Source organism: Amphiura filiformis, chromosome 12, assembly GCF_039555335.1.
Source record: "Amphiura filiformis chromosome 12, Afil_fr2py, whole genome shotgun sequence".
Taxonomy (NCBI): domain Eukaryota; kingdom Metazoa; phylum Echinodermata; class Ophiuroidea; order Amphilepidida; family Amphiuridae; genus Amphiura; species Amphiura filiformis.
The window spans coordinates 54508863-54531238 of record NC_092639.1 but is presented as its reverse complement, the minus strand read 5'-3'; the positions used below and the strand labels follow the sequence as shown (position 1 = coordinate 54531238).

The following is a 22376-nucleotide window of genomic DNA, read 5'->3' as shown; positions in this document are numbered from 1 at the left end:
ATTAAAAGACAATTAAAACAATTTTTATGGTATTTATGAATGAGTTTAATGAATGAATGGTTAAAACTTTCTTAATGTTCAAATGACCAAAATTTATGCACCTGCAGTTTTCTTATTTGATAACAATGCCACTATAAATTGTTTAGTGAAACTCTGCATCAATACGAGGTAATGAGACAGATGTCAGCAAATGAAATTTAGCGAGGAAAGATCTACATGGATAATGTGTGTAACATGAAATTTGTTTTTGTTGTTGACTGCAAAAGCACATACCTTGATATTCCCTCCTTCATACAAGATACTTTATTCTTGATAAAACTGACAAGTAAAAGCGGTGTTTTTAGTGAGCTTTGTGTTGCATATTATTTTGAACATTTGCACTGACAAAGCAGCTTTAAGGTTGGTATCATACAATAAGTACAATCTAACATCTTTACATTGTGCATAAGTTTGGTGCATTTATGGTATATGCCTTAAATAAAAGTGTGCGCAACAAAAGCCTTGCATATATGTGACATAGTCAGCCGCAACCATGGCTGAATGTTATATTCAACTCTGTTTAATAGAAGCTTACCAATATCAATATATTCCACAGAAAATATATAATAAGTGCACCATAGGTTGAGCCCAACAATTTATTTTATATATAGACTGCATTAGGCCTACAGCCAGGCACGCTCGTTTGAATCATTTTCGATAAAAGCATGGAGGGCCTCTATAGGGTCACTTGTTTGTTTCTAGTTTAAATGCCTTGCCAATGTGTCAGCATTATGAATACCCATTGTCAAATTTTAGTTGTCCCAAGCTGCTCAGGAGATTCTCTGTAGCCTCCTGTCTATCAGATTGGACTATTCCAGTTGAAATCCATACACCCCATATGGATGACATGCCCTTAATCTTCAAAACAGGTAGTGTGAATGTCAAAAGGGATTACCTAAATGGGTGACTTCCATTTGAAATTTACACCTTGTGTGGGATATTAAGGTCATGCCTTCTATGGGGATACATGGATTTCAACTGAAATAGCCCATTTGAAACTTAACAAGAGGAGTTACAAACTACATAGTACTTTACAAAACTATTTTTATGCAAGATGAAAGCTTTGAACTGAGCCCATCGTACTTACCAAGGTGACCATGCCAAGAGCAAAGGTAACCAACATCATACAGGTTGCTCCAAGCAGTAACAAGGATCTTCTTCCCACTCTATCCACACATAGTAGAGATCCAATAGTGGCAAGTACCTTAGAAGAAAACATGAGGCAATACAAGTGAAGATAGGTAATACACAGTTAGATTGAATCCCTCCCAAAATAGTGTGACTCCAGCATTAATTGGCAAAACCCCAATATCGAATGATAATTTGCATCTTTTAAGCTTGAATGTTACAAAGGTTTGCACATATAGCACTTAGCATGTATTATGGGCATGATGCACTACTCGTACAATGCAAACAACACACTTCAAAATCAAAGCTTACATGGTGCATGGCGAAATAATCTGGAGACACATTGTTTTGTTCTTCAAGCATGACACACAAACATGGCAAAGTCTCGACCCCTTTGGGTCTACTCCCTTTGAAGGAGGCCTCAAAGAATTGATAATTTTATAAGGGCTATTTTCGCCTGTCCATTATGTGCTTCTCATTTTACAGGTGCTTAACACATTAACCTTTCCAGAAGTATGATCTTATGAAGCAAAACTGTGTGTGGTGGACACTTACCTTTACTATGCCTAAGCCTACTGTAGCTAATGTAGCTGAGGTATTACTCTCAAACCCAAGTGCTTGAAACACAGATGGTGCATAGTATAACACAGAAACTTGGCCGGTGAACTGAAATAAGACAGAATTTTGGGACACTTAAACAAAAAACTTTAGGAGCAACTTTATGGCTGGGTGTGGCTTGATCTGCATCAACATGCATAGTCTTGAAGGTGTTGGGATTATCAAGCCAAAGTTTTACTACATCCTATTGTCTGTTCTCTCAGTTCACTACAACTCCCCCTCCCCCTCAACTTGGGAAGGGCGATGGTAGGTTGAGCGCTTTGGTCCTGAGAACCCTCCCTCTCCAGTTGAAGATATTGTCATGATATCACAAGGATACTTCCGTTTCTCCATCTAAAACAATTTTCTTCAAATACACATGTTTAACGCCTGAGAACAGTTGATGAGAGGTATTAAACACAAAAGTGTCAAGTTATTGCCCTTACTTCGCCTGTATAGTCTCTTGGGATACAGTCCATAGGGCAAGGTTTACAAGCACCATTCAAGGTCACCGACACAGGATCCTAGCCTTTAAATTGGATGCGCTGTCTGCATATCCTCCTGATCTTCAACAGGAGGAATGTATGGTCTTGCGACTAATTACCTGAATTAACTTCAGCCAAAACTAGCACTTGATGAAATTGAAAAAGACATCATTTATTCGCAGTAACTTTGAACTTGTCCTTCTGCAATCTGACCCATCTCTGTATGGGAACTGGCAACAATCCCCATAATGCTACCCCCCCCCATTAAAAATGTAGGGATAGTACAGCACAAATTTGATGCGATCAAGCTAGAGGAGTCATTTTGAGACACAGCCAACAAAGTCATTCAACTTCTTTTTTATTTAATTGTTCTGAGCAACACTAATATGACCATATCTTTGGAACAACAAGTCCAAATTGTGATTTTTAGCAATGCTCTGCACATTGATGATCAATGTAATGAGAATAACAATTTTTTTTTTATGTTTGACAAGCGGCTCATTTGTTTTGACCGCATCACATATGTACATTAGACTTACTTGTTGAAAGAACACTAAACCCACACCTATCATCATCCTGCCTCTCATGTTGTCTGCAGACCTTAGTAGGTCAAACACTGAATAGACCTGTGAATAAACCAAAACTTGTACATTAAATTTGTGTGCGTAACAAAATTTATCTAAGGCCACTAAACTCAGAACTGTAATGATGGACAAATTATTTCAGTCAGTGAGGGTTAGAATTTTTTTAAATGAATATTCAACTTGTTTCTCACAAAGATCTTATAAAGATTTGTATAAATCAAAGTTAAACTTAAATATCAACTACTTTTAAATTCAACAAATCAAAACAGGAAAGGTGTTATTGAGAATCAATATAATTTTCAAATTGTGAAATTAAATTTTGCCTGTTGGTTATCTTACCAAATCTCCACGTTAAAGCTCTTTGAACAACCACAGTGCTCCTTTGAGCTTCATAATGAAATATTCCACTGGAGTAAATTTTGCATTTGTTCAAGTTATGTGTCCAGCATGTGTGAGCGTAAATGCAGAAGTGATAAAACAGTCACACTGATTGGCTGGTCAACAATCATGACAGGAAAACAGTTGACTCACATGGTCATCGAGCACAGACAAGGGGGTCGAGACCAGGGAGTTAGCTAACCACTCGTCCACCAGTCATTTTGGACAGGCACTTTGCTTCTGGGACAGGCAAAATTAATGCTTGTGACATATGCTAAATTCTAAAAGTAATGATTGAATTAGTTCTGTGAACTCAAAACAAAACCAAACTTACAAAACCAGGCTATAGTATACAAATATTGACTGCTATGAGGGGCATGATCTCAAAACCATGACTATGCCCCTCGGCTATGCCTAGGGGCATAGTCATGGTTTTGAGATCTCCTTGAGCCTATAATTTTAACCATGCCCTGAAAAAAGCAGTCAATATTTGTTTTATATACCAAATCTTAAGATCATCTGTTTGGTTAAAAGCATCGACTTTGGCAAGAGAAATTAATAGTTTCAATGCGAACGGCACAAATTACAATCTACGATTTCCGCGTAAATATAGCATGTGAAAACATTAACGCGTGCGTAATATCATTTTACGCTGGGAACAAAGCACACGCAGGACTATGCCCAGGCAATAATTATTTTTGCGGGCATAGCGCTTCTAACCAATCAGATGGCAAGAATCTTTAGCTATGAGGTATATAACAATAGCTATTCACTGACTGAACCCCAAGAAGGGGCAGAGGTCTGGTTTATGTTTCAGTGTTAAATTTTGCACAGAAATTGTAAACTTCTAGCTGAGACCATGGTGGAGACTACACCTCTACTCTGTGCATGATGATCACCACCAAGATTAATTGCATGTGTTTACCTGTTCACTCATGAGGCTGCTCCTAATATTGTTGAGTTCCCCTTCCACGTTGCTTGTGCCCCTCAGTCTTTGTAGCACTGCATGAGCCTGATTATCTCTACCTTTTTGTACAAGAAATCTTGGGCTAGGTGGCAGGAATATCATGCCTATGCCTTGAATTCCTGCTGGTATAGCTGCTAAACCAAACATATACCTCCTGTATAAGCAAAACAGGAAATACATTTTGTAATTCTTTTTTAAAGGCACAGAGCCGCTCTGCAGCCAGGATTTATTTCAGGGAGATGTGGCTCCTCCAAAGAGCAAGTAGCTTAATTCAACGAAGATCGGTAAATATTAATTACTTAATGAAGTGTGCATTCACATTGCACTTATTAAATGAAGATACAGGGGGACTGGACTAGAATCTTATTTGCACTGCCCTCTATACAAAGTTTTCACTTCATTTGTATCATCACAGACCTTCTGCATGTACAAAATCTGGGTCTAAATTGACAGTGAATTTGGAGAATTTTACCATCTTTCCCCCTCAAATGTGTTTCTAGATATTTTACAAGTAATATCTAAAGTTCAAAATGGCACAATAAGAAGTTCAGTATTTTATAGGTAGAGTCATGTAGTATTTAAATTAATTATGAGAAAAACAAATCCGCTTGCATTAAAAGGTGGATTTTTACTCGTTCCTCCCCCCCTTCCCCACCCCCGCATGGCACTCAAAGGCATACCAAAATAGCGTGGTCCGGTAACCAAGAGAATTACGTAACCACTTTGATGCTGAATTTCAGACGTGCCCTTTAACCTTTTCCCATCACTCCAATGTGAAATGGAATGTATGATAACATCTGACATAATTCCACTCACCAGCCATGTGGAGTTGATATAAATATATAGTTGACTAAATAGGCCATAAGTAGTCCCAGTGTAATCCCAAATTCATTCAGTGAAACCAGCTGCCCTCTTCGTTTCTGTAACATAAAATAAATCATTAATAAAAATAGGCCTGGCGGTCCCAGATAGGTCGTTGGAAGATGTAAGACCATTTTTTTCCACACTTTTACATGATTGAAAGATACTAAAGGCCCAAGTTTGGTTGAATTGGATGCTAACTGTTCACATGAGAGAAGATTTGTCATTTTCAGCCTAGTTGACCTCAAATGACCAATAGGATTTAAACTCTTTAGATGAGACCAAATTTTAACCAAAAGCCTTACTACACACACTGACGGACAGACACACTGACTGACAGACACATGATAAGGTCTTTTTTTTTTAAATTGTAAAAAAGACCCTCATATTTTAGGTCATTACAAAACAAGATCTGCTCATAAATATTCCTCTGATACACTTGCTACATTTCTCTTAAATTTAAAGGAGTATTTCGTGATCCTAGCATCCTCTTTTTATGACATTTTTCAGTACATATCCACGAAAAAAGCATATTCCCAAAATTTCAGTTGATTCCGATTTTGTGTTTGCGAGTTATGCATGATTATGTGTATTACACTGCTCCATAGACAATACGTTGTAATTTCGTTCTGGTGAAATTCAAATTTCGCGATATCTTTGCTAAACGAATTAATCTGCAAGAAATATTTAGTACATAAACATTATGTAGCCAGAGTATTCCAGGGATATAAAAATCTAACATTTTTTGAGAAAAGTGGGGGGATGAGGCTGTGGATCACAAAATGCCCTTTTAATCATTTTTCTCTTTGATTAATTTATCTTCTTTGTCAATACATTTTGATTTTTGATAAATTATACATCATCTACCATACCATGATCAAATGCTTTATATCATAGCACATTGAATTTTATTTATGCCAAATCTATCTATAGAGATGCTGAGCCAAAATACCAAGAAATTCCAATTAATTTCAATTAACTGTAGATATACATTTGATGAACCAAAATACCAAGAAATTTATCTAAATTTGTTATGCCCTATGTACATAGATTTCATGAACCAAAAACACAAAGAAATTCATATTAATTTCAATTTATTGACTAACATACCAAGAAAATCATCTAAATTTATGCCCAATATATGGGTCTGATGAACCCAAAATACCAAGAAATTTGTCTAAATTTCAATTAGATTTGAAGAAATTCATCCAAATTTCAATTTAGGTATTAATTAAAAACTGCAGGTGTAGCTACAGTAGTTGTAAATGTACCAATAAACCTCAAATTGTAGGCCCCTAGATAAAAGTGTTTGTAGCGACAGTAAATGGCTGTGCTTTCACACCAAAATATTCGGGTTAAGGTTATGTTTTGGCTAAGGTTAGGGTTAGAAGTAAGGTTAGGGGGTTAACGGTTACAGTTTAAAAATGGCAAGCTTTCAAATAGGACACATACTTTACCAATTATCAATAAAATTAAAAACGTTAAAATCAATTGAATAATATACTCACAACAGGTGAAATTTCTGAGATGTATATACATTCTCCAATAGCTGACAGTGAAACAGCAAAACCAACTACAAGTCGGCCAAACACCTATAGATACAGAAAGTAGACACACAAATGCATGCTGATTAAGTTTCTTGATATGTGAATGACATGGTTTTTTTAAATAAATCTACTTACTGTATTCGTTCCATTAACCGCCCACGTCCCTATTAAGCGCCCACCCAGCAACTTTACAACAAGCAAAATGTGAAACTATTAACCGCCCATCCAATGTTGTCAAAATACTTCCATTAACTTACTAGTACCTGCAAATGCCTTTAAAAGGCCAAATTTGAAGTGATTCTAACTTCAAAATCGAATTTTATTTGCTGGCAGTTGCCATAAACAGGCAAAATATGGGGACTTTTTTTTTAGGGCGCATTAACTGTGAGAAACTAAATACTATTAGATGGTGATTGATGACTAAAACAATATAAAAAAATAAGCGCCCACCAAAAATGACTTTGTTAAGCGCCCTGGGCTGTTATTGGAATGAATACGGTACTACACTTTGGTAGAGCCCTATGTGGTAAGATTTGTTCTGGCCTGACCTGAAAATTCCTTGTGACACAATAAAATCCACAGGCCTGGAAAATATGGAGAACTAATACACGAAACTCACACCAAAAGAAAATTTTGGTATTTGTGGATGGAAAGGATTTATAGGGAAATTTTAGGACTTGAGAAGAAATTTTGCCTCCTCTTGTTAGTAATACATCAGAAACTGTGTACAGAAAATTTAGCTATCTTGGTATGAAATTGGCTTATCTCATGAACATTTTTCCAGTCCTGCCAACAGGCTTTCCTGGAAAGTTTGTCTGAAACGGACAATAGCATTTACTCCAGAGGATTCAACAGGAGTCAAAAATGAAATTGGTATGCCACCGTAAGCTACCATTCTTTTTGAACTTGTGATGATCCCATTAGGTGTCACAACCCCCTGGTGTACATGTTTGGTGTTACTGGGGGATACTCAAGTTTGGTTTGGTTTGGTTTGGGTAGGGTGTGCCAATGAGACTTTGAAATTGGGCCCTTCAATATACCAATTTTTCACGAAATTTGGACCCAGAAGTCAAATTTTCAGCCAAATTTGACATAAAATGTCTTAGTTTTTACAACTTTATCTTCAAATTTTGAGGAAATTTCAGCTGTACAGTGAGGCAAAATTGGGATATTTTCCAAAGAAATGAGACAATTTAGAAAAAAGGACCCATCAATATACCAAAATTGGTCTAGAAAAGAGGCCATTATACCAAAAGGCTGAAAATGCTATCCATGTTTGCAGCACATCATACAGTCATATGAACCAAGTAACTTACCAACACAGCATATGAGTGAGCAGTAGCAAGAATAATAGCACCAATTACAAAGATAAATGCATTGCAAATTATAGTAATCCTCCGTCCAATCCAATCCACAATGAAACCTGCAGAACAAAAAATAAAGGCATTATTGTCACAGACCAAGGGTTTGGGGGAATTGATAAAAGTCTGACTTACGATGATGAAGTCAGACAATTCCCTGCGCGGCCGAGGGTAGCACTAATGGCCTTAATGTGGTGATTAGACCAAATAAATTAAACAATAACGCCTCAACTGAATACCAACAGGTGTCCTGTCATAACTCCCCGAGTGCTGCCACTACCCATATTGCGTAACAAATCTGTGGTCCAGCTCCGAAGCAGAAAAATTAGCAATATAAAAACATATAAATAAAACGAAGTGCAACATCAGAGCAAAAACGACTAATTATAGCCAGACCTAGAAATACTGCAGACTAAAATTTTGCACATCAATAATTAACCTGTGAAAAAAACATTTGCTTTAATTACACTTATGCTCAAAGACTATTTTAAGTCTTCTTTTTTCTACCACATACAAAATAAAGTGTTTGAAATTATGAGTCCTGCAAACACTTTGTGCAAGTTAAATGTATTTGAGCTGTTGAACCCTAAAATCACAAATCACTGCAGAGTAACAAAAGCTTGAGCCAAACACTTTGTGTAAGTTAAAGGGCAATTTGAGCTATTAAAACCCTAAAATCACAAACTTTTGTGACCAGTCTGCACTGCAGAGTAACAAAAGCTTGGGCCAAATGCCAAATGGAATGTAAGAAAAATATGAAATGAGGAACAGGTCAAATTACAAGGACCTGAATAACATGTATAATGCATACACATTTTAACAGACAACACATCGCATCATCAATTTGAATCAGCATTCCACAAACTTCATAACATTATAACAAAATTCATAACAACAATCGCAACATAACATATCCTGGCATTAATGCCAGAATGAATGCCCATAGCTCGAGATACTCTAGCTAAAATACAGGTTTACATTTACTATCTTACATTATCTTGTTGTATTTCAGCTAGAGCGCCAGACAACAAGCTTCCGTTTTTTTTGGAGAACAATACTGTTACGTAAGAAGAAACCAGTCCCGGAGCCCACCCTACTCATTTTTTCATTGTACTTATTGCAATTTGCCTCCACACATTACGTAATAACACAAAGCTTTTGTGAGGACTAGTGAGTGGATAAGAAACTGACAGCGGAGGATACGAATGACACGCCGAGTTTTAGTTATCAATCATGAATTGTCGCAACGTTTTAGTATTTTACTGCATGGCATTCCGCAAGCACCATGACAAATTATGCCGTATTTTTCCAAAGATCATCTCATATGAAGTAAGCTGAATGCGATCTGTACTTTTGTAACATTCCGATCGCTTTTGATCACCTATATCGGCGAATTTGCTTGAAAACATGTTGTGTAAACATAATTAGCATGGACACAAATGAAATTACGATGCAATACAATGCAATTTGAATGCGCAGCAGATCTATAGAAATAATGTGGCCCAGTTTTATGCAGAATTACTGAATTAGACCACGTCTGAATGCCCACATCTTAAACTACCAACAAAAAATTACTTATCAGATAGGTCATAATAAAAAATAAATTTGTTTGTTTTTTTAAGTTTGTTTTACAATTCACATATTAAAAATTTCACATCATGAATTAATTTGCCAACTTATAAGCCTAACTTACATGCAAAAGCTCACACCCATCACCTTATAACCACTCACACGAAGTTGAAAAGTAAAGCAAAAGGTTTTGGCCTCACACACTAGTAACATCCATCCCTTTCAACTGTCAGACATACACTGCTCTAAAATCCTCTACTCACACACTTCAATGAGCAGGGCAAATTAAGTCACACCCATGATTAATGTAACAAAAGAAATGATGAAGAAAACAGGTGAGCAGTAACAAAGTCAGAAAGCAGAATAAAAAGCTATAGAATTAGAAAATCAATGAAGTCACTAGTCAGAAAAAAATATAAACAGGGTGTAACAAATTATGAGCAAGATAAAAATATACAGGGTGTAACAAAAAAAAATTAGCAACATATATGTCACCAGCTCCAACAAAACCCAGAACAAGTCGCCAGACATGTTTTTGAGAAATAGGCCTTTAAAGATGACATTCCCATTAAAAAATATTTGGAATTCTTAATTTCATCCTAATTGACTGTGGGACTAAGTGGACTTTCAAATTCATGAAAGTACTTATTACAAAGAGGTTTATTTAAATAACAGTTGAACTATAATAATCCCTATTCAATCCTGTGTTAGGCAGGAAACTAATTGACCCATAACTCAGAATAGCAATTTGGCAAAAATATCAAGGTATCATTTACAAAATTATCCATATCTTGAAAAGTATTGATGCTATTAAAGGAAGGTGATGTGAAATATTTGGAAAATGGAATTCTTTAAAATTGACATAAAACATAATATGTTGTCCCTTTCAAACATTCATGCAAAAAGAACATGTAAATGTTTCTTGTAAAAGAGACTAACTTCTTACGGAATTACCGACATTTATACAGCGTGATAATCATAATTAATATAGTCTATAGTGTTTTTATAAAATGATATTCATGTAATAAATTAATATCAAATGAGAAATCCTATTTTTCTCATTATCATACTGAGTTCGAATCGCTGTTTTTTCCGAAGATATCATAAAAAACTATCGAATTAGTCTCAAATGTGGTATACCACATTTAAGACTAATTCGACAGTTTTTTGATGATTTCTTCGCACATATTCCGATTTGGAATGTCTAATTTCAATTTATACCAAAATCTGCATTTTGATGGAGTAAAGTGGGGGGGGGGGGGGGGAGGCTGACAATCAGGTTACCTTTAATATAATTTTGGTATCATTTTAAAGCTTTTTGTTAAGGCCCGGCAAAAAACGAGATCTCGCTTTTCACGCCGTGATTCTCGCTATTAACCAACTATCTCACTTTTTAAAAAAGTTTCCAAGCAGTGCACTTACTATAAAAATGTTGCTTTATGCCATAAAAGTTCGCCGAATTCCATTAAAATGCAGTTCCAACTTCGCCAAAGTGCAGAATTCAACAGCATTGCAAGCACATGGTCGAGTGAAAAAGCCATGCATTACTCAATAAAAACTGACATTTCATTTCAAATGAGTTCAAGTTTAGGCCAAATATCATTATATTTATTGAATTACTGGACTATTTTGACTATAAAACATAATTCAAGGTCAACTTTTTGTCACTTTTTTCTTAGATACCAGCCGGCCGTCGGCAGCTTTATTTACATCTAAACATTGTGCTGAACAATAGAGGGCAGCAAATTTGTGGATTTATTTTTTTTTTTTTTGATTTTTCGCATTTTCGGGCGTTTTGAAAGCTTCTCGTGCCATTTTTCGGGGGAAATCTCGCTTTTCTCCCTTTTCAAAATTTTGGATCTCGTTTTTTACTTCAAAAAATTGTGTTTTTTGCCGGGGCCTACTTATTGTCTAGTGCTTACATTTTAATCAAATCATTAAATGTCAAAGATGTGACTTGTTCCTGGTTTTGTCAGAGTGGGTCACACATTTTAAACAATTAAATCTAAATTTTGACATTATCAGCTAGCCACCCGTCCACCTGTAGTCCACACTATTGCAGTCTTTTGAGTTATCACAAAATCTTACCTCCCACTAGAGATCCACATAGAGCACCAAGCAGCATAGAACTAACAACCATCTCTTGTTCAAAACAACTAAGATTGAAGGTTGGTTTCAGCAGAAGCAATGCCCCAGACACAATACCTGAAAGAAAGCAACACCAACAAACAGCCATGTTGAAAAGGTATGTTGTCACATTGGTTTCCCAGGCTGAATACAAGCAGCTACTCTTGGCCAAACCTTTCACCAGACTTAATTTCCAGTCCCATTACCATAGCATTTAAGTGCCAAGCTTAATCAATTCCAACACTGATCTTTTTGAGAGAAAAAGCCAATAAACTACTTTTGAGAACGTTCACGGTACATACATATGCCAAAATAAAAGTTGACCCCCCCAACAAAAACCTTAGTTCTGCATGATCTAAGTTTAAAGTACACACCCATCCCCAAACCTCCATCCCCATACCAAACATTCCCCATTGTCCCTTACCCACATCGTATCCGAATAAAACACCTCCAAGTGCAGCCATTCCAGCAGCTACCCATACGTAAGTCGTCATGGCAACCCTGTAGGTTACACTAGGTGGTGTAATAGAATACAAGCCATCATCCACATGCATCTGCTCCAACTCGGATGACATCATGTCATAGGTCAAGCCATCATCACGGTTGAAGAGTTCATCTTCTCCGTCCTCTTCGTCGTCAGGGTCAGAGAGGAGAGTAACTGAAAGGAAAATGTATGAGCATTACCATGAATTTGGTAAATTTATGGGGTTTTTTTTGTCTGTTTAGTTTGTCTGCTGATGTGCTCAGTGATTTTCATCACTTGTTCCAGCATGCGTTCTGTGGGCCTTGGAATTAGTAATTTTTGGCCATCGAACTTTGCCTGTTTTTGTGCCAACATTTGTCGTTTGGTTTATTGTGTCCGTTTATGTGCACATTTGTATTCCCATTGATCCCAGTTGTTTTTGATGGTTTAACACTTCTGTGGGCCTTGGAATTGGTAATTTTTGGCTATCAAACTTTACCTACTTCTGTGCCTACAATAGTTGTTTTTATCCCCCTCTGCATCTAGTCTGTATTTTACCTGTTTCCCCGCATCAATAGATATAAGAAATATTTCTGCCAAAGAGATAGTAATGCACATTTGCTATTTGGATATTACAACCTCTGACATCAAATTAATAAGGATCATGAGGGTGCTCATCAAACATCTTGGTCTGAAAAATTATGACAAACCTGATGCAAGAAAGACCTCTATCTTGTGCTAGCTTCTCACACAAGTATTTTTTACTCGGATTGGAAATTACATATAGGCTTACAAGTATATAGGCTTATGGTGGTACTACACCCCTGGTAAATTTTGTGCCTATTTTTGCATTTTTCACAAAAATTATAGCGCATTGATGACAAGTATGATATGTATATTATAGGGGCAAGGACTACAACTACTGCACAGAAAATTCAGCAACTCAAGGCAAGTAGTTATTGATTTATTGATCAAATATTGGTTTTCCCTCATTTTTGACTGTAACTCCACAACTGTTGTCTGTGTTGAAATAAAATTTCCAGTGCAGTAGTTGTAGTCCTTGCCCCTATAATATACATCTTACTTATAATTTGAAGTTTTCATATACAAAACCAAAATTTTTGACACTGACCTGACAGTTTCGTATGTCTTGGACGACATACATACACATGACTTCATCAGAGAATCAATCTGGATACGTAAGAGAGGCCCGGCCATCATGAACAGGGACAAGGGGCCTAACATTTAAGTCACATGTATGACCCTCTCCTCAAGACCACGCCCCCAAGGGATGGAGCTGTGTTACCACCAGCACAGAGGATGATGGGATACCAATCACTCTGAAGAAGTATGTCGTCCAAGACATACGAAACTGTCAGGTCAGTGTCAAAAATTTTGCTTTTGTATATGAAAACTTCAAATTATAATTATCTACAAACCTGATTAATCTCTTCACAACACACATATCTTACTTGTCACCAATGCGCTATATTTTTTGAGAAAAATGCAAAAATAGGCACAAAATTGGGCAGGGGTGTAGTACCCCCTTAAATAAAAGAAGGAAAAGAATTATATAATACCAGTACCTGTGTCCATATGCTGGTCATCGATAACAAAGCGATTGCTTGTAGTTGCCATTTTAGTTTCAAGTCAACCTGAGGTATCTGAAAAATACAAAATTATGTAGCTTATTAAAGGGGCATTTCGTGATCCACAGCCTCATCCCCCCACTTTTCTCAAAAAAAGTTGAGATTTTTATATCACTGGAAACCTCTGGCTACATAATGTGTATGTACAAAATATTTCTGCACCAGAACAAAATTACAACGCATTATCTATGGAGCAGTGTAATACACATAATCACGCATAACTCATAAACGCAAAATCGGAATCAACTGAAATTTTGGGAATAGGCTTTTTTCGTGGATATGTACTGAAAAATGTCATAAAAAGAGGATGCTAGGATCACGAAATCCTCCTTTAAACTGAAACTGTCATCTATGGTAAGAATCAGTGGCATGTACAAAATGAGGGCCGAGAGGATCGAGACCTGTGACGTGCCCCCCCCCATAAACCTGTAAACCACATGCATCAATTCCCTCTCATGAATGTAAGCTTTGTAGGAAGGAAGGAACAATTTGCATAATTAATTAGCATTTATGCAAATTAGTGCATTAAGTATGCAAATATATGCAAAATAGAGGGTGGCTTCACTATATATTACATTAGAACATATTAGAAACACTTTGACCAAGTTTCAGGGCAAAAGTATGCAAAATAAAAGAACCCTGTACATTTATGCATGGATTTTTAGCAAAATATTGGCAATGGCAAAAATTACATATTAATGAGCCTTTCCAGTCCTTTTAGCTCATAAAACTATATTGATTATTGACTAAAACAATAGGATACAAAGAAAATATAAATTGATGTATTATGGAAACCATATACATGTCCGATTTGCTCCAAACAAAAGGCACATTGATCAGTGTACTTTACCCTACATATGTACTCAATTAATCTGTTTAAAAAACATGCTCAAAGCATTTTCTAATTTCTAGAAAATGCATCCAATAGGGCCTACCACCTTAAAGGCAGCAAGCAATAGCAATTTATAAACAGTGCATATCATGGGCCTTTTTATATTCAACATAAACTGCACAAAATGTCACAGCAAATGTGTGCAAATTGTAGCTATCACACCCTCGGCAATCCCGTATATGTCGTAACGTAAAAGTTATGTTTTTCAACAGTTAACTGTAACTTAATGGGACCATATGATGCTTTAAAAATCAGGGGCGGATCCAGGAATTTTCAATAGAGGGGGCGCCGGCCACCGTCGCTGCCGCGGCGGCTCGGCGCCCACACAAAGTCAGGCGCCGCTCTGCAAAAATACATTAAGTCGGGCGCCGCTTTGCAAAAAATAGAGGGGGCGCGCACCGGGTGCGCCCCCCTCTAAATCCGCCCCTGAAAATAATTATGAATATAATATAATACTTATATTCTGCAAAATAAAACTTTGTATCTATATTTTTTTCGTAAATTAAATGTTTCCTGAAGCATTATTTTGCTAGCGTCTCGCTGTGCTGGTCGCCATTTTGGAAAGTGGAGTTAGCATGGCAGACTCTAAAACCATGCATACAAATTCAATGCATTTTGAAATCATAATTAATAGAGTATGACATGAGTACAAATTTATTCAAAACACATAGGCCTACAATATATTTTTAAATCAACCATGAATGATTCTAGCATTTAGCTCTAGGTCCAGGGACACTCCAAAACCAAAAAAATAAAATTAAAAAACATTTTAAAAAAACTTTTTATTTTTTTTACAATTTCTGACATTTTTCACAAATTTGGGGGTGGGACTTTACTCGAAGGTGGGACAATTATAATACTCGCGTCAGTACGGTAATTGAAGAGGAGCAAACCATATAACTGAGTAATTGAGGTGAATGTACACAACAAAATTTTAAAAAAAATTATATAAAAAAAATGGCTCTATATAGGTTCATCTTTCAAGATCAATAACTCGGCAAAAGATGCACCAATTGAAACATATTTGCCACGGTTGAATAGCTGAGATTATTAGCTTTAATTTGATATGCATTTCAGCTCCTTGGTAAATATTTGACCTTTTTGGTAGGCTGTAAATCACTGAAATGTAGTTAGCAATGCAAACTTAAAAAAAACGGGCAATGAACAGACACATCATTTATCGGTACCGGGTATGACATTTTCCACTATTGGCGCTGCCCTATTTAAAGGTCCGTAACCCGATCGACAGCATCATCCCCCCGATTTTTTTCATTGTTGATGAGCTTTTGGTATCACATGATAGATACTATTTTTCTCATTACTATCCTGAAATTTGACGCTCCAAGTCGATGTATTTCCGGAGAAATCATGAAACACATCGGTTTTTACAGGTTACCAGTTGTTCGCATTTTACACGACACTGGAGTTTTGGGTAGTCATAGAATGAAATCGGAATAGATTCGGAAGACTTCACCCCAGTACCAATTCGTCCGCAAAAATACATCAAATCGGCCCCCTAATGTCAAACTATAGATGGGCGCTATAATGATATAAAACAAAAACAAAAATAAAGAAATACATAACAGGCGAAATAAATAAGGAAATATGACCTATATTGTCAAGCATCATACGAAAAAAAAAAAAAAAATTATGAGAGCACCTCCCCCCATTAAAAAATTAGTTAAAAAATAAAACAAAGAAAAATCATATGTGAAAATGTGCATCATATAGCTAAAAATAAAGAAATAATTAAGCGAAGTAAATACAGCATGGGCTATCTTGTCAAGAATGATAATGAGCGCAGTGATATGTAATGTTTTTTAAGATTAATCAGTATGAATAGAGGGTATAAAAGTGTACAGGGGCGAGCCGGTTTTCAGTGCCAAGGCGAACACTTCCTGTTTCCACCGGGACATGTGCTCGGCCGTTGTTTCGGGATGCCTGACCAGAATGCAATTCACGCGTACCAGTGTATCGCTCATTCTACAAAATCCGGTGCCAATCCACTATAAAAATTGAAAAAAATAAAGTTGTACAAAATTACCTGCTTTTAGTGTTTTTTAAGAGTAAATGTATCACTACTTTCAGATGTAAAAAATTGCCAACACCACTTGCATATTTTTCTTTCAAGAAGTCATGATGTTTTTTAACACTAAAACTCAATGTAATGTGAGCTACGTTACCGGCTACAAAATGGGCTGGTTTTACTCAATCCAAGGTCATAAAATGCAAACTAAAGATCACTTGAGTGAAATGTAAAACCGATTTCACCATTTCATAGAAGTTTTGAAGATGCGTAAATGAGTGTGTAACGTAGCTCACAGTAACGTAGTTCACGGGTTTTTAATGTTTTTAATGTGATTTGCGAACGTTAGAACGTTATGTCGGTTAATTCTAATATAAATGGGGTTCGACCACTGGTAGCTTTCACATATTATTAGGAAGTACATGTAATACAAGTGCATACTATAGAATCCTGGTAACGTAGCTCACCAATCTTAACATGGTCGGTCGAAATTTCAATGTTTACAACATTTCTAAAAAAAAATGCTACAGCATCATGATTTTTATTGTGATTTTTAAAAACCTATGAGTGTTTCCTTTCAAAAACCGCAAATTACATTGATACCTCTGTTTTACTTCTTTCCAATAACGTGTGTTAAAAAAGGGTAACGTAGCTCACAGCGTTTTGGTGGAAAGTGCAATTTATTTTAGAATTACACAAAGACGTTTTAATCACTAAAAAATAATGTTGATAAACAATGTGATGGTGCGTTATCTAATTAAAAAACAACAAATGTGTAAAGAAATCGCATTTATTCAAAGAAAATATTCAGGGTCAGATATGACACTTGAGCAGTGGAAACGCATTTTTAGCGATTTTGAGCCTTTGCAAGGGTTAAACAGGCTGAAGAAAGCATCTAAAGTATGGACAACTATATGGTCGAATCCAACCAAAAGTGTCCACGGGCCAAAAATTAAAGTCGAAATAAAAATGTCTCCACAATTTTTCCTTTTGCCCATTGATTGATGACATATTGGCCTTATAGGAACCAAAAGTGCCATTACTAATCTTGAAAAATAAATCCAGGACGTGTGATAGTAAATGTGATACCAAAACCCAATGTTACCTACGAATACCACTAGGATGCTTTCACTATCGCAATACTAATCAACCTAAAACAAATGGAATATTCCCATTAACGCTTTTTTTCGTGTAATGTAGACCACAGGGTGTCAGGAAAATGCTAGCTCAACCAGAAAATATTTGTTTTATTTTTATAACGCGATCAATATGATCTTAGTCAATTTATGCTAGTTTATTTTTGAAAATGAAGTTTAGGTCAGTTTCTGTATTTTATTTATCAAATGAGTATGAATCAATTTACACATTGTATAAGAACGAGTAGGATATATGTTTTCAAGAATATTAGGAATTATACGCATACACCTAACGCTTTATACAATGAAAAGGTGAAGAAACCCGGTATTCAGTAGGTAACATGAGCGATTTAACATATCTATATTGAGTTTAGAGGTTTAAATTTTGCTATTATGGTAATGAATTAATAAAATGGTAGTTTTAGATCTCTTTCAGATGGTACGTCCAAATGAATAAATGCTATTACCTTAGATCAAAAAAAATGTTGATGCTTTTAGCAAGATTTTGACCACTTCATTTTGATATACAAGTAGTTAATCAGCAATTTTACATAATAAATAATGGTTGAATGAATCCGTAAATCGGTAATAATAGCGTCCTGGGGTACCGCTTAAAGTTTTTGACAATTAATTTCCTTTGGTAGGGACACTTCATTACACATGTCATGTATTATGCTGTATTCGTAAGTAACATTTCAGTATTTGTAGGTAAGAATTAGACTTTTGGTGGATATCGCAATCAAAACTTCATTTTATAAAGCACTTTGAATGTATTATTTTCTTTTTGTGCGTTTATTGATACTTTAGACCCTATTATGTATTAATAATGTCGGTTCACAGCGGTTGAAAGAGGATTGAAGTAAGAAACAAAGGTACTAAAGTGACTTTAATTATAATTTGCTGAATTGCACACAAATCGCTTAAAACCGTTATTGCAGACTTGTGAAGTCCATCTTGGAGTCAGTTACGTCTTGTGGCCTTTCGTTTGAGGGCAACTACAATTAGCTTTATACCAGGGTCCATCACTGTGTTGTCTAGATCATGAGACAATGAGAACAGTCGTTTTTTCCATGGTATTCAGTAGGTAACCTTAGCGAAAACGTCAAAAGTTACCTTCGAATAAATCAATTTGGACACAAATTACTCAGAAACCAGAAGGTCGGTAAACATTTAAAATGAAGCACACATGACAGTTGACAAATCCAACTATTTATCCCCTTCTAATCTTCTTTGAATCTGATTTTTCTTTCAAATGAGCAGACCGTCGTCTATTTCAGAACATATTTTTCAACAATTAAGCCGTATTCACCTTTGCATAGTGGGCATGTATGTGAATTCGCAACTTTCATTGACATATGATTTGATAGCAAACATACAGGCCTTCGTTATGTACCAATATGGGCATTGACATGAATGGAAGTGTTTCACACTACTGTCATGATGTCAAATTGTATTAAAGGTAACATTCGGTTACCGAAATTTACCTCTGAATACTTGCTTTTATTGTTGACATCTCAGAAATATTTAAACGCAGGCTATTGAAACTTGGTAGAAATAAAGAGTGTATTACCCTGCACCTATTGCTTAACTATTGTTTACTATTCTCTCACTTTGTGGAAATGACACAGCTTTTTACATGTATTCGGAGGTAATGCATATTTTTTACCAAACCTACCTTTGTGCCATTTAGAATTTCTGGCAGCTAAACACAATAATAAAGATGTCCGAATGCAATGCATTTCAATATTGGACATATCAAAGCTTGTATCAATTGCGCATTTATTAGTGATTTCCATTTTTTAAAGATATATCTAGTGCTATGAAAAATTGTATTCGTAGGTAATGTAAAAAAATACCACTCAAAAAATTATCACAAAAATTCATAATTATGTACAAATATGTGAAAAATTGAACAGGCAATCTTTGAATACACACCTTTCAGGAAATCAATTTAGATTCAATCCAATGACTTCTTTTCATAACTGATTTAGATGTTTTTAAAAATACTTTAAGAAATATTTTGAAAAAATGGGTAAAAATAGCATGTTTTGGGGTCTCTGTGTCTAAGTTTTTCACAGAAGGGGTCTTATTATATATGGCGCCAAGCGTATGATCAAGCGAATAAACACAATACAAAAACGAATGCCAATTGATTAATATTTTTAAGTTATGGCCCTGAACATGCCGTGTACACTTTTCGTTGGATTCGACCATATATGTCCGTGTAGATCTCGTTGAGTTCTACCAGAAAAACAACATATTTGATGCCCTAAATGCTCGACAAAGTGTTTGTGGACCAAAGAATGGAAAAAAGGCTATTGGCACCGGATTTTGTAGAATGAGCGGTAGGGTGCATCAGATGCCCCTCATGTCAATGGATTCATCTGTCCCTAGTCTTAAAATGTTCCTATTGTCACAAAACTAACATGTGCCAAGTTTGAATTAATTCGGAGGTCGTCCTGAGGGGCCACCGAGAGCCTAAAGTTACAATGTGTGTTCCTATGTAGTAAAGTTCGTTGACCCCTGTACAATTCCAATTAGAAGCCGATCGAACAATTTAAAGTAGCTGCCATATCAAAACCGTTTGGATTTAGAAGCTCAAATCTTGGGAGCTAAGCGTACTGATAATCATCTTTGAATCTGTGATGAAAATCCATCTCCAAAGAAATGACTGTGTGTGTTTTATTGTCAAAAGTGCCCCCACAGTCCATATTCTTGGGAAAATCTATAATTTCTGTCTTAACCAAGTGCTATAATACTTTATTTCACACTGAAAGTTGTTAATATGTATTATATATTGATCTAAAGTTCAGAAAATCTGCTTTGTAAAAGTGTAATGACAACCAGGACATCAACATTTGTAAAATTTGAGGTAAAAATTACCACAAAATGCCTATTTCACTGAAATTTTGTATCGAGGGCGCTTGTGCCAATTCCACACATGCTCATTTTGTTGGTGATTAATTTTGATCACCGATTCGAAGATGATTATCAGTGCTATAAGCGCAAAAGATTTGAGCTTCTAAGTCCTAACGGTTTTGATATGGCAGCTACTTTAAATTGTTCGATCGGCTTCTAATTGGAATTGTACAGGGGTCAACGAACTTTACTACATAGGAACACACATTGTAACTTCAGGCTCTCGGTGGCCCCCCAGGACGACCTCCGAATTAATTCAAACTTGGCACATGTTAGTTTTGTGACAATAGGAACATTTTAAGACTAGGGACAGATGAATCCATTGACATGAGGGGCATCTGATGCACCCTAATGAGCGGTATTGGCTTGCTAATATGCTAATTATTCACTTTTATGCTGAAATTGTTCCCGTTTTCTCACATAGATTGATAAAGGGGACAATATTTGACATTATTATGTTTTCAGGGTTATTAGGAGTTAAGAAAGCCTAATAATGATAATATTGGATGGCTTATTTGCATGATACCATAACATATCGGATTCGTCATACAAATATCGAACTCGCCGTTGGCTCGTCCGATATTTTTATGACTCATCCGATATGTTATGGTATCATGCTCAGCCATCCAATATTATATCATTGTATGTAAGTTTGAAGAGAATCCATATATCCTAAACCGATAGGATTACCCCCCTTTAAGTTTGTACAGAAGTACCATCTCAGTTTTGGTGCGCCGATGTGCATCATGTGCTAATGAATTCTTATTTCATACTGGATAAATAATGAAGTAATAATTACAATTTCAAGCATAGATGTTTAGTCAAGAAGTACAAGAAGCTGTGTAATATTATGACAAACATATGCAACTATTTAGCTACAGGAGCCTTAATTTCTTAGACTAGTGCAAACTCTAATAGAAATCATGCACTTGCGTTGCACTAGCTTTTTGTATGTATACACTTCATCCCATAACGTTGCGTTGTGCAGAGCCATGTACTACGGTATGGGTTCCCTCTAACCGAAACGTAAAAATGTGACACAAAAAAAAAGCAAAAACCACAATTTTCCATTCATATTTTAACTGCAAATTTCTCCGAGATGGAACAAGATACATTTTTTTTTCTTCACCAATGTATTTGTCTCATCAAGAGCTTTAATTTGGTATATAAATAATTCGACCTATTTTGTTAAAATTTTAAAAATAGGGTGTCATAGCAATAGGATAGCTACAATTTACAAATTGGAAGCTAGAATTTGAGTTCTCGATTAATGGAATAATGGCCCATGGTAGTTCTCCTTCCTCCATAAAGTACAGTCCTCTTAATAGAAGTTCTCAGTAGCCATGGTAGAATGTGCATAGCAAGGGCCTTGAACTTTGAAGACGCATACAATGCACGCGAGCAAGGTGCAGGTGCTGAGCCCCATGCATGTGCATCATGCATGCAGAGCTGTATCATGATTCATGTATGGGAGTGTGACAGGTGCAGTTCGAAGAAATTTCGGAGTGAATTTCTGCACGGCCAAACACCTGTTAAATAAGGTTTATATAAGTCGCAATTGCTTACCCTATTTCAACCGTACAATGAGATATTACTGGGACTGAATTTTGCCTTTAGTGCAGGTTCTCTCACCAGCTTCAAGTTTGAT

The 22376-nt window shown here is 36.0% G+C and overlaps 1 protein-coding gene and 1 long non-coding RNA gene across 2 annotated transcripts in view; both read right to left on the bottom strand.

Moving 5' to 3' along the window:
- LOC140166921 (solute carrier family 2, facilitated glucose transporter member 10-like) overlaps window positions 1-12218 on the bottom strand; it is a 21526-nt gene extending 9308 nt beyond the window's left edge. The window contains exons 1-9 of the mRNA XM_072190406.1: window positions 12068-12218; window positions 11605-11721; window positions 7903-8009; window positions 6548-6631; window positions 4995-5098; window positions 4137-4332; window positions 2789-2875; window positions 1723-1833; window positions 1127-1243 (exon numbers count right to left, since the gene is read on the bottom strand). Of these exons, the coding sequence (XP_072046507.1) occupies window positions 1127-1243; window positions 1723-1833; window positions 2789-2875; window positions 4137-4332; window positions 4995-5098; window positions 6548-6631; window positions 7903-8009; window positions 11605-11721; window positions 12068-12218 (1074 nt within the window). The remainder of the gene's footprint in view (window positions 1-1126; window positions 1244-1722; window positions 1834-2788; window positions 2876-4136; window positions 4333-4994; window positions 5099-6547; window positions 6632-7902; window positions 8010-11604; window positions 11722-12067) is intronic.
- Window positions 12218-22376, bottom strand: LOC140166423 (uncharacterized). Its single transcript, XR_011860858.1, has 3 exons — window positions 22295-22376; window positions 13693-13770; window positions 12218-12301 (listed from the first exon to the last, which is right to left on the bottom strand). It is a non-coding gene; the product is annotated as an uncharacterized lncRNA (long non-coding RNA).